Here is an 11,945-nt window from a genome sequence, read left to right as displayed (position 1 = left end):
GTAAACCTTACTTTATAAGGCTTTACCTTTTTTCTTATCTATACATTTTCAAATAGATTAAATATAAAATAAATTATATAACATTGTGATCTTGAATAATTGCCCACAAGATTGACTAGATTTTTTAATTTTTCTTTCAAAATTTAAAAAAGATAATTTATGACAATCTACAAATACGCTCAAACAAGCATAAAGAGCAAATACTTAGAAATTACTTCTAGAAGCCAAACAACTAAAGACCTCACCACTTAGAATTTCATCTTACATGTACCTTTTGGGATTTGAACTTAGGTTTCTATAATGAGAACCCATTGCTTTAACCACTTGATCTTAAACCCTTGAACATTTAAGAAAGAATATTTCAAAAAGTTTACATTCCAAAAAAAATTTCCATTGATGGGATTTTTATTATTGAGTAAGAAAATTAATTCCTTAGTTTGAAGTACAATAAATACTAATAATAGTGATAAATGGAGAAAAATCTAATTATTTAAAGTAATAACTTGATAATTCATGACCATAATATAATTAATCAATGATCAATCCATCTCTTTAATACTTGGTGAAGGCAGTGGAGATGGATTTGGAGATCCAATAGAAAAATTACCACAATATATTGTATTTGAAGGAATTGGTTTTTCTTTAAGAGGATTGGGATCTGGATCAAATACTCTCATGTAAATCTCTTGTCCCAAATACCAATTCTCAAGTATCTCTGAACGTAGATTCCACATTCCTGGATTATCAACAAATAGATAGACAGCAGTCCACGAATTGTTCCCATATACCTAGTTATGTTTATGCATAGTTGTTAGCACTCATGTTTTGGTACTATTTTTTAATCATTTTTATATAATTAAAACCATATAAATGAATTATTTTCCATTGGTCTTGGTTTTTACCTGTGTTGTGGAGCGAACTACTGGATCATACAAATTGTATGTTGCTCTTGAATCAGCTGACCATGTTCCCAAACCAAGCCTATGCCATCAACATATTCAACATTATTTGACATGGATGAAGATGTTTTAGAAATGTTCAAAGTGTAGTTTTACCGAAATTCATCTTTAAAATAGATAAAAAAGTACTACAAAAGAGATCTCATTACAAACATCTAAGCAATTGAAATAAAATCTAAGTTAAAACACATATTATTGGTTGGTCATAACAAGCTATTAATTTAATACAATACTTCCCCTCTGGTTGGTTTTTAATGAAAATTTGTCTTATAAGACTACCTATTTCACAAATTTGAATTGTCTTGTGACCATTCATATGTATTTTTTTTGGAAAATTATTTTGAAATATATTATTAAAATACATAAACCAATTAAATATATGTGAGTTGTTTAGGTCACTAAATCCTAAACATGCATCTATTTTCCTTCAAATTTAGTGAGAATGAACCACCAAATCTTGACAATGTGTTCACTTACATTACACTCCACATACATGAAGCATTGGTGAGCTTTACACTAGCCAAACATATTCACGAGTTAAGCCACGACAAGTCAAATTTCTAACACATTAAAAAAAAATGGCATTTATAATCTTATATGCCCACAAAAACTCAATTGCCTCCCAAGAGAATGGACATGCAAAACTATTTCAACATAGATAAAAAGATATACAAAATCTAACAATAATTTGATGTAATTGATTGAAAAATATAAATTTAAATGAATGAAGTTTCCACACTCCATGATAGATTTAAATTGAAGATTTTTGGATTTGAGTGTGTGTAATTTTTTTCATCAATGTTTTGGATCATGCTCCATGATCTATCATCAGAATGAAAACTAAAAAATAGAGTATAAAACATTTTTCCTAATTCTCATCCTAAAGATGGATCATAAAACATGATCCGAAAAATTAATGAAAAAAATGTACATACACAATCAATTTAAATATAAATGTGTCTAATATATTGGATGTTTATATAGTTGAAATTACATTGAAAAAGGGAAGTGAGTACATACCCAACAACATAGAATCCATAGCCGTCAAGATGCCATGACTGGACGTCAGGGCCGTCATTCTGCAACACAATTTCCAGCCACGTCTTTTGATTGCCCGAGATAACAGAAGTTTTCATCTCTGCAACGGGGCTGATCGTCGTCAACGGAAAATCATCCACAACATACACCCCCGTTCCGTTGAAGGAATAGTCAGCCAGCTTCAGAGGAATGGCAGGCGTCAAATAAGAGATATTATTGACGGTATACCGACGGGATCCGTCAATATTGGCCACCCCGTGATGGAGTATTAATGTTTCATTAATCGTGACATTTGTCACGTTAAATGTCCCCTGCGGATTTGGACGGGCTGCACCGGTCGTCATGTTCCACCTGAATATATATATATAAAAGTTTTAGATATGGCGGATTTTTTAATCAAGATTCATAATAGAAGACTCAACAACTAAAAGAACTTAAAATTTGTTAACAGGATGTTCTTGGTCTCATAGACTAATTATAAATGTTTGTGATTATTTTTATAATGATTTCCTGAAATTTTTTTATTTAGGTTTGAGACTTTATTTGTTGATAAGTATTGAGTAAGATGAATTGGTTTTGTCGAGAGGGACGGACTTAATAGATTTAGCTTGGTTGATGGAGAAATTATAATTGGAGTCATCAGGTCCAAGGGGTAAGTTTCCGCTTGCAGGAGTCGTTGAGTTGTTATAGTGAAGCACTGCTACACCTGCACTGATTGGCTCCTTTGCAAATCGAGCACTTGCAACTATGTAATAATCACTTATATCTTGATCTGCTGTTACCAATACGGAATATGATTGACCTATGTGGACATCCAGGGAGTCATAGAATGTTTGTGCCACGTAAGAGCCTTCTGTTTCCACAAGTAACAATTGATGACCTTGTATTCTGAAATTTAAAGATGTTGCTATTCCAACATTAGAAATCCTTAATCGATATGTGCTTCCTGGAACATCCACACATTACATATATTAATGCAATGGATAATTAAAATATTGCTCAAAATAATGAAAATTAAATATGATAGAATAAATCCATTTGAAAAAATGATAAAAGTGAATTTATATAACGTGAATCCAATGTTAAAGAAAAAACATAAATAATTGAATTAAAGAAAAAACATAAATAATTGAACTTCATAAGAAGAGACAACATCATGTTCTATAGGAAGGTATTATGAAAATAAAAGATTTCAAGATTATATATAAGTGAGAGAGAGAGATTTAGATAAAAGATTTAAGCATTTGTTATATTATTAAAAAACTCATTAATAAAAAATGAGTCGAGTAATTAAAAGTTCAATTTATAGTATACATTGACAAGAAGAACAAGATGATTTATTTTATTCATTAAGTAATATGGATTTAAGTTGCGATGATTAAAACTTGCAAATTTAACATGATAGATTAGTTTATGTTAGCTCAAGCTTATAAGTCTATATAAATATAAAGGATTTGTATGGGACAAATTATAACTTTATAATTATTATGAGTATATATAAGACATTTAGATATAAGATTAAATGTAACAATTTCAGAATAATGTATAAAAATGATGAAAATGCACTTTTAAAAATAAATTCTTGTTTGATACTAATAGAAATTCCTTCCATCAACTTTATCTATATTAAATTTGATCATGATATTATTGAACACATATTTACAAGCTGAGTTATGGTGATGGATGAAGGCAATATCATCAATGACACTACCAATGACCTCTAAACCATCTAATGCCCCAAGAGTGATGAAATTAATATGTTTATGGGTAAATAGCCTTAAATAGAGATCCTAGAGCACTTATCAATTGTCTTTAAATTCAAGCATCTCTTGTCAATGAGTATGTGACAAAATATTTATTAGGTCATATAATTTTGACATTATTTCTTAGAAAAAAATTGCAAGGAAATGTTAACTTCCAATTTATGGATAGAAGAACAACTTGTAAATGGAGCTCTAGGATGTGTTTGGAGAATAACATACAAATATGATGTATGGATAGAAGCAAGACTTGTAAATGAAGCTCTAAAATATATTCGGAACATAATATACAAATATGACGTATTAGCATATAATCCATTAACACATTTTTATGGTAGATTTTGACATTTACTTAAGAATGTCATTTGGAGATGTGTAGATCCGTGTATTAATTACACCAATAAAGGAGACACACATTCTTGCTTCCCTCAACTTGAGTGTACTAACAATACATAAGACACAAGGTTTGATGAATTCAACACATCTTAAATCACTGATAACAAGATTGTATTGTTTTCTTATAATGAAAATATTTAATTAGATTGTATATGAATATCTTATATGAATTAGACTTCTCAAATTAAAAAAACTTACATTATATCCTCTACAAATATAATTTCGTTATAAATGAAAAGAAAAACTAAAAAATAGAAAAAGGAAAAAATGAATGAAATTAAATAATTTCAACTAAATTAACAAACAACTCTAGAGGTACTATATATTTAAAGAGAATTACTACCTTGTTATTATTACCTTAATAAATAGAGAAACTCTCATAATAAATTATAATAAGTATTTGTATCAATTTAATAAGATGTTTGATCACTGGCTTACCTTTTGTCACTGTAAAACTCTCGAAGTTACTTCCATTCATTCCAAAGAAATATGGAGCTTTTCCATTGATCAAGATCCCATCTGGAGCAGGAAGCTCATTGCCTTCGTCTAAAGCTTCTCTTAGTTCCTGTATTAATAAATGTCATAATTAGCACTTATTTTGCACTTGTTAGTCAATCAATTATAAAGAGGCAATTCCAAAGATAGCAATCAAATTTTTTGCGTCTTTTATTTTTGAATTCAATTGTGTAAGATTTTTTGGTATTAATATTTCAGAATTTTTTCTTACAATTCTCTCATTTTGATGATAGATCATAAAATGTGATCTGAAACGTTAATTCAAAAAAAATCTACACAATTGATTTTAAAAACAAAAGATAAGAGTGATAATAGAATCTCTCTGAATTATAATCCTATATATTACCTTATGGCTCTTGGTATACCAGTCACCAATGAGAACAATGAAGTCATCTGCAGGGCGAGGAAAGGGAACATTTATGACTATACGATTATAAACTTTGATGGCACCAAACCCTCCTGCAGCTTTTTGGAATCTTGTGGAAGGAGAGTAGTAGTAGCTCCCAATTTGGTCCTTGGGCTCAAAGTAAGCATAGGTCCAATTGGTTCCTGGTTGTATGGGACAGTTTGTTCCTGATACTCCATCCTCCCATGAATTCAATCTTTGTTGTATCCCATTCCTACATTGCATACATTTATCTTCTCTTAACTCAAGAAAAATAAAGCAGCAAATTGGTAATCTCCATAGTTACAAATAGAAGTTGTACATACCAAGTTATGAGAAAAGGTTCATCAAGGTTGTTGAAGACGTTCACAAAGACGTTATCATTCGTGGTTGCATTGATGACTGGACCTGGAAACATTCCATTAATAGTAATTATCTGCATCACAACAGATGACAAATATTATCTATCAGTTGTTTACTCTCAATCAAAGAAATTGCAATCTAAGATGTCAATTCTGATATCGAATAGCTAAACTATTTTGTAAACTCGATATTTAATTATCTGCATCACAATGCACAATAAATATAAAAAATTACAAATACCCAACCTTAAGAAGTTTGTTCTGATATCAAATAGCTGAATGATTCTATCAATTTAATATGAAATAAAATGAACAAACAACAAACATGGATTCTGCATCACAGACCACAAATATAAAAATTCAAATATCCATCAGTTGTTGACTCTCAATCAAATAAATTTCAACCTAAGACATGGATTCTGATATTGAATAGCTAAATATTATGTAGACTAATATTTAATTACCTAGATACATATACAAATTCAAATACCCATCAGACTTTGACTCTTAATTGGAAAAATTTCAACCTAAGACGCTTATTCTGATATGGATTAGCTAAACAATTCTATCAATTCAATATAAAATAAATTGAATGATAAATATTAAAATTCAAATAGCCATCAGTCTTTCCCATCAGTTGTTGACTCTCCATCAAAGAAATTTCAACCTAAGACGTCACTCTGATATCAAATAGCTAAACTATTCTGTCTCTGCATTGCAACATACAATACATATAAAAATTCAAATTCCATCAATTAATGATTTTCAATCAAAGAAGTTTCAACCTATGACACTTACTTTAATATTGAATTGCTAAACGACTCTATCAATTCGATATAAAATGAAATGAAACAAGAAACAACTACAGAAGAATGAGAAGAATGAGAAGAACTTTACAGGTTGAGTTTGGCCCAGTGGATTGATTGTTGAGTTATAGCTGACAACCCACTCCAGATTTATTATGGTTGACACAGTCACTTGGAAAACAAGGGCAAAAGAAGTGAGTAAAAGCCTCCATTTGCAGCCATCCATTGGTATTTTCACCTGCAATCTGATCTCCACTCCTTCTGCAAGTGTAACAATTGTTTGGGGGATTTAAAAGAGAAATGCTCGGTCATACCGAGGAGAAAGATTTGGAATTCTCCGCTCAGGCAAAAACAAATTTTATTTAGCCGGCCATCCTTTTATTGGAATTAGCTTGCAGATTGTTCTGAATGCACCAGCTAAGATATGCAAGGAAATGAAATAAAAAATGCATGACTTTAGTATTCTCCTTCAACTCTTCTTATATCTTCTAGATGTCTTTGTCATCTCAGCTATTCAAATCAGACGAAATTTTGAAGAAATATTCCACAAGAATAGTTTCAAACTTTGTTTCCTCGTTGATGGGTACTCTATGTTGTCCATCATTTGCACCATTAAATAAATAAAGTTGACTCTGATATTATCATTTAAAAGGTTTTTTATTTTATTATTCAATTATAATAATAGAAATGACAAAATCTCATCACTTATGTCTTTTTTGTTATCTGATGTTTACAAGTTTTTAGTTCTTGTCATAGGCATAGAACTATTAGCAAGGCTATTCTTTAATTGGTTATTAATAAAAAATAAATTAACAAATCAAAATTAATTTTTTAAAATTTTTTAGGTGATATGAGAGAACTTTCTATTTTTTTAAAGATTGCACAATTGTTTTATGCTTTCTTTCTTTAAAATATTGGTTCAAATGACTAAATTGAATTATTTCCAATTTTAATGGAGAAATTTGATTTTTTCAAAAGAAGAATATTAATGAATTTTTTTCACTTAAATTTAATATTTAAATACTTTTGTTTTTTTAATGACTTTTACATATCATTTTTTTATTAGGTAAGATAGGTTTTTAGATATCATTAATATTTTGAACAATTTATTTTTTAAACTGTTATGTAAAAAATTATTTTTTGGATTATTTTATGTGTTATCAATCAACCAATTAGTTATCAATTAGTTTGCACCAATCAAAAGTGATTATTATTTTTACTTTCAAAATAAACTTGGTTTTTGTAAAGTTGAGATTTATATTTTTAAATTTAAGATATTGTAGAAATCATTTATCTACATTATGATTGGTTCAAAAAAAAATTGGTGTTATAGGAGCAAAATTTTAGGTATGATAGATTTTTTAGGTTTTTTTTTGGATTTCTTTGTATTTAAAAAAAATAAATGCCTATTTTAATTTTTTAATTTTTTTTTATCATTTATAATATTGTAAATAAAATATTAAAAAAAATAGATTTAGAAATTTAAATAAATCTTTTTAATCTCAAAATATAGATAACCAAACCAATTATAAGGATTTGTTTCAGCTTAAACTAAATACAACTATTTCTATTAAAAAAATAAACCTAATTATTATATGTATTATTTATAATTGTATTTTATATATCTTTTTGAAATCATTCTATGCTTTAATACTTTTAAAAAATTATAAATTTTTTAATCTTTTTTTTGGTTGGTAAAATTATATGTATTTTATTGATATTCAAAACAGAGTACATAAGTTGTAGTGTTATATATCCCACATCACAAAGAAACATTGCCAAAATTTGCTCCAAAATGATGTCCATAGTCTGACAAAACATCAACCAAAACATCACTCTTGTATGTCAATATTCTACCATATACATCCATTTATACAATTTAAGATTTTAATACATATAATAGTTGATCAAGTAACTACAAAAACACGCTTTAAACAAAAAATAATGTTTTTCTTTTCATTTCTTCCTTGCTTCTTTCAAAGGCTGATTAACCCACTACTTATTTTTACCTTTTACACCATTTACCAGATGATGCCACCGATATTTCATGTTCAAATAACACATTAACGAGTCCCCTTTGATATTTATATGATGCAAATTATTAATTAAATAATATAATGATTTAATTAATAAAACCTATTAAAATGAGACTTCGAGCTTCCTTTTAAGTCATGATGTTTGTTGGGTCCCCTTGTGGGCCTGGCTAAATTTTTTTCACTTTCAAGCATTTAAGATGCTGAAATCAATTTTGAGCAACTTTTGTATACACTTAGATGAAAAATATTTCAATGCATCATCATTGAAACTCATTTTCAACATTTTGCACTACATTCAAAACAAGCTTTATAGCTTACTAGTCTTTCAGCTCAAATCTTGCTTTTGGTTCTTCTTCTAGCCTTGCCTTCCTCTTTCCTAAGAGAATCAAAAAATCCCAACAAATATATGCTTCTACCTAATGCTCATCCTTGTTTGTCCCCTACACTCAGTGAATAAACAACATCAACTATTGAGGAGTCTCTTCATCTGTGCCCTTGGCCACCTTCACAGGCATAAAACCTGTCCTAGAAATTTCCCCTTCCAACATCGAATGTAGACCATACAGTTAATCATTTTCCACACAACCTGTCAACATCGATTCAACATCTTCTTCTGGTCCAACCCCCACATCGCCACCATTGACATAATGTCTATATTCGTCTTGTACCTATGTTTAGTCATCAAAAAAATTTCTCCCAAAAGGATTTCCATGATCTGTATATAAATATCTTCATCAAATTTGAAAACATTTGTCGTTCTTTTCTTAATGACTTTTCCCATAACTTCTAATTGTTTCCTTGACATAACCAAGCAAAAGGTGGCCTCCATATTGAAATGTAGTTACCACCCATCCTCAATTGTGAGCACCAAGTGTTACCCATGTCACATCAACCCACCACCACACCCTTAATAGCTTTTAAAAATGATGGCGTACTATTCCAACTCAGAGATTGAGCTGAAGACTACAAAAATCTTCCATAATACTTTTTGGCACATCATCAAGAGTCACTGCCCATTTGGACAACCTGCTTGCCATGTCGTTCCCTGATCTCATCACGTGCCCAACTTCAAATTCCTCAAAAGTTTCCAATAAATTCTTTTCAACAATTATATATTTATTCAAATTCTAGGCATTCATTTCACCCCTTTGTATTGCATTAATTGTAATCTAGGAATCTCGTTATTTTTGAGAAGCCCAATTCCCCCCCATTTTCAATGCTTCAATAGCTTCCTGAGCCTCAACTTCATTATTCATTTCCTCCATAATTTTTGAAGCTCCAATTGCTACAATATTAACTAAATATTAAAAAGAAAAAGAAAAAGAAAAAGAATATATATATCAATATATATAGAAAAACAAGAAAATAAAAAAAACCAAACAAAGGGAGGGAGTGAGAGAGAAGGGAGGGGGATAAAGGGCTAAAGGAAAACCTAGGGGATGCAAAGGAGAGGAGACTACAAAAGAGGAAAGAAGAAGGAAGAGTGAAACAAAGAGGGGGCGGGGGAAAAAAGAACCTAAAAAAAGGGGGACAAAAGAGAAGTGAGATTAAGGAGGGGGGAGGCGAGGGTTTCTAAGGGAGGATAAAAGACGATTCCAAGAGAAGTTCAAGTTCCAACCTTCATCATGATTAAGATTAGACGAATGGTTATAGATTTCAATAGATTCCTTGAGTTTTCTTTTGAAGAAGTTATCTTCAATAGAAAGGATTTGGGTCTTGTCTAGGCACATGTGGTGTTTGGTGGAAGAGGAAAGCTCATTCCAAGAGAAGTTCAAGTTCCAACCTTCATCATGATTAAGATTAGACGGATGGTTATAGATTTCAATAGCTTCCTTGAGCTTTCTTTTGAAGAAGTTATCTTCAATAGAAAGGATTTGGGTCTTGTCTAGGCACACGTGGTGCTTGGTGGAAGAGGAAAGCTCAGCAAGGGACGACTTGAGAACATGCTCATGCTTAATGTCTGCATTGTGTTCTTTGATTCTAGTCTTAAAAGAGCGGCCAATTTCACCTATGTATGGGGTACCACATGAGCAAATGAGTCATATTTGCATCATGTTCTTTGATTCTAGTCTTAATACAATGACTTATCTTCAATAGAAAGGATTTGGGTCTTGTCTAAGCACATGTGGTGCTTGGTGGAAGAGGAAAGCTCAACAAGGGACGACTTGAGAACACACTCATGCTTAATGCCTACATTGTGTTCTTTGATTCTAGTCTTAAAAGAGTGGTCGATTTCACCTATGTATGGGGTACCACATAAGAAAATGAGTCATATCTGCATTATGTTCTTTGATTCTAGTCTTAAAAGAGAGGACAATTTCACCTATGTATGGGGTACCACATGAGCAAATGAAGACAATGCTCATGTGGTACCCCATACATAGGTAAAACTAGCCGCTCTTTTAAGACTAGAATTAAAGAAGACAATGCAGATATGACTCATTTGCTCATGTGGTGCCCCATACATAGGTGAAACTGGCTGCCCTTTTAAGACTAGAATCAAAGAACACAATGCAGACATTAAGCATGAGCGTGTTCTCAAGTAGTCCCTTGCCGAGCTTTCCTCTTCCACCAAGCACCACATGTGCCTAGACAAGACCCAAATCCTTTCTATTGAAGATAAGTCACTCTTTTAAGACTAGAATCAAAGAACACAATGAAGATATGACTCATTTTCTCATGTGGTACCCCATACATAGGTGAAACTGACCACTCTTTTAAGACTAGAATCAAAGAACACAATGCAGACATTAAGCATGAGTGTGTGAACTCAAGTCGTCCCTTGCTGAGCTTTCCTCTTCCACCAAGCACCACGTGTGCCTAGACAAGACCTAAATCCTTTCTATTGAAGATAAATTCTTCAAAAGAAAGCTCAAGGAAGCTATTGAAATCTATAACCATCCGTCCAACCTTAATCGTGATGAAGGTTGGAACCTAAACTTCTCTTGGCATCCTCTTTTATCCTCCCTTAGAAACCCTTGCCTCCCCCCTCCTTAATCTTGCTTCTCTTTTGTCCCCCTTTGTTTAGGTTCTTTTTTCCCCCTCCCCCTCTTTGTTTCACTCTTCCTTCTTCTTTCCTCTTTTTTAGTCTCCTCTCTTTGGCATCCCCTAGGTTTTCCTTTATCCCTTTATCCCCCTCCCTTATCTCTCACTCCCTCCCTTCCCTCTCTTTTTTTTTAATTTTCTAAATTTTTTTCGATGCTTCCCTTTCCCCAACCCTATTTATCCCTTCTTGGTTTGCAATTTCACTCATTCTCATCCTATAGTTCTCTCATCTTGATGATGGATCATTGAGTATGATCTGAAACGTTGATGCAAAAAAAATTATACAATTGAAATCTAGAAAACAAAGACAACAATTAAGTAAATTAGTTATATCACAATGGTAAACAAATATGACATAGGTCAAACAATAGTGAATGTTCAATAAATTTAAATAGACAGCTGTAAAATTTCAATATTGATGGAAGAATACTGGGAATAATTGAAACTGACTTGGAAGTAAACTTGGTGTAAAAGTGAAAAAGTAAATTTTCTTGTGGAAATGAAAAGTAAACTTACATGTGCAAAAGTAAATCAAACACCCCAAAATCTAGACTATTAAGCGTAGCTAAACCTCCAGATTTTTTAGAAAAATCAACTCCATTGTCTTCTTTCTTTTCTTTCTTACCACTAACCTTAATAATC

General features: G+C 31.2%; 1 protein-coding gene across 1 annotated transcript in view; it reads right to left on the bottom strand.

Annotated features, from left to right (window-relative positions):
* Positions 1-539: 539 nt before the first annotated feature.
* The window catches only part of LOC131070676 (monocopper oxidase-like protein SKU5), a 109,700-nt gene continuing 98,294 nt past the window's right edge, over positions 540-11,945 (bottom strand). The window contains exons 4-11 of the mRNA XM_059214799.1: positions 6,314-6,483; positions 5,381-5,490; positions 5,016-5,289; positions 4,592-4,718; positions 2,592-2,943; positions 1,980-2,348; positions 903-981; positions 540-788 (exon numbers count right to left, since the gene is read on the bottom strand). Of these exons, the coding sequence (XP_059070782.1) occupies positions 540-788; positions 903-981; positions 1,980-2,348; positions 2,592-2,943; positions 4,592-4,718; positions 5,016-5,289; positions 5,381-5,490; positions 6,314-6,483 (1,730 nt within the window). The remainder of the gene's footprint in view (positions 789-902; positions 982-1,979; positions 2,349-2,591; positions 2,944-4,591; positions 4,719-5,015; positions 5,290-5,380; positions 5,491-6,313; positions 6,484-11,945) is intronic.

Source organism: Cryptomeria japonica, chromosome 11, assembly GCF_030272615.1.
Source record: "Cryptomeria japonica chromosome 11, Sugi_1.0, whole genome shotgun sequence".
Lineage (NCBI taxonomy): Eukaryota > Viridiplantae > Streptophyta > Pinopsida > Cupressales > Cupressaceae > Cryptomeria > Cryptomeria japonica.
Note: the sequence above shows the minus strand (reverse complement) of the source record. Positions and strands in the feature narration are given on the sequence as shown.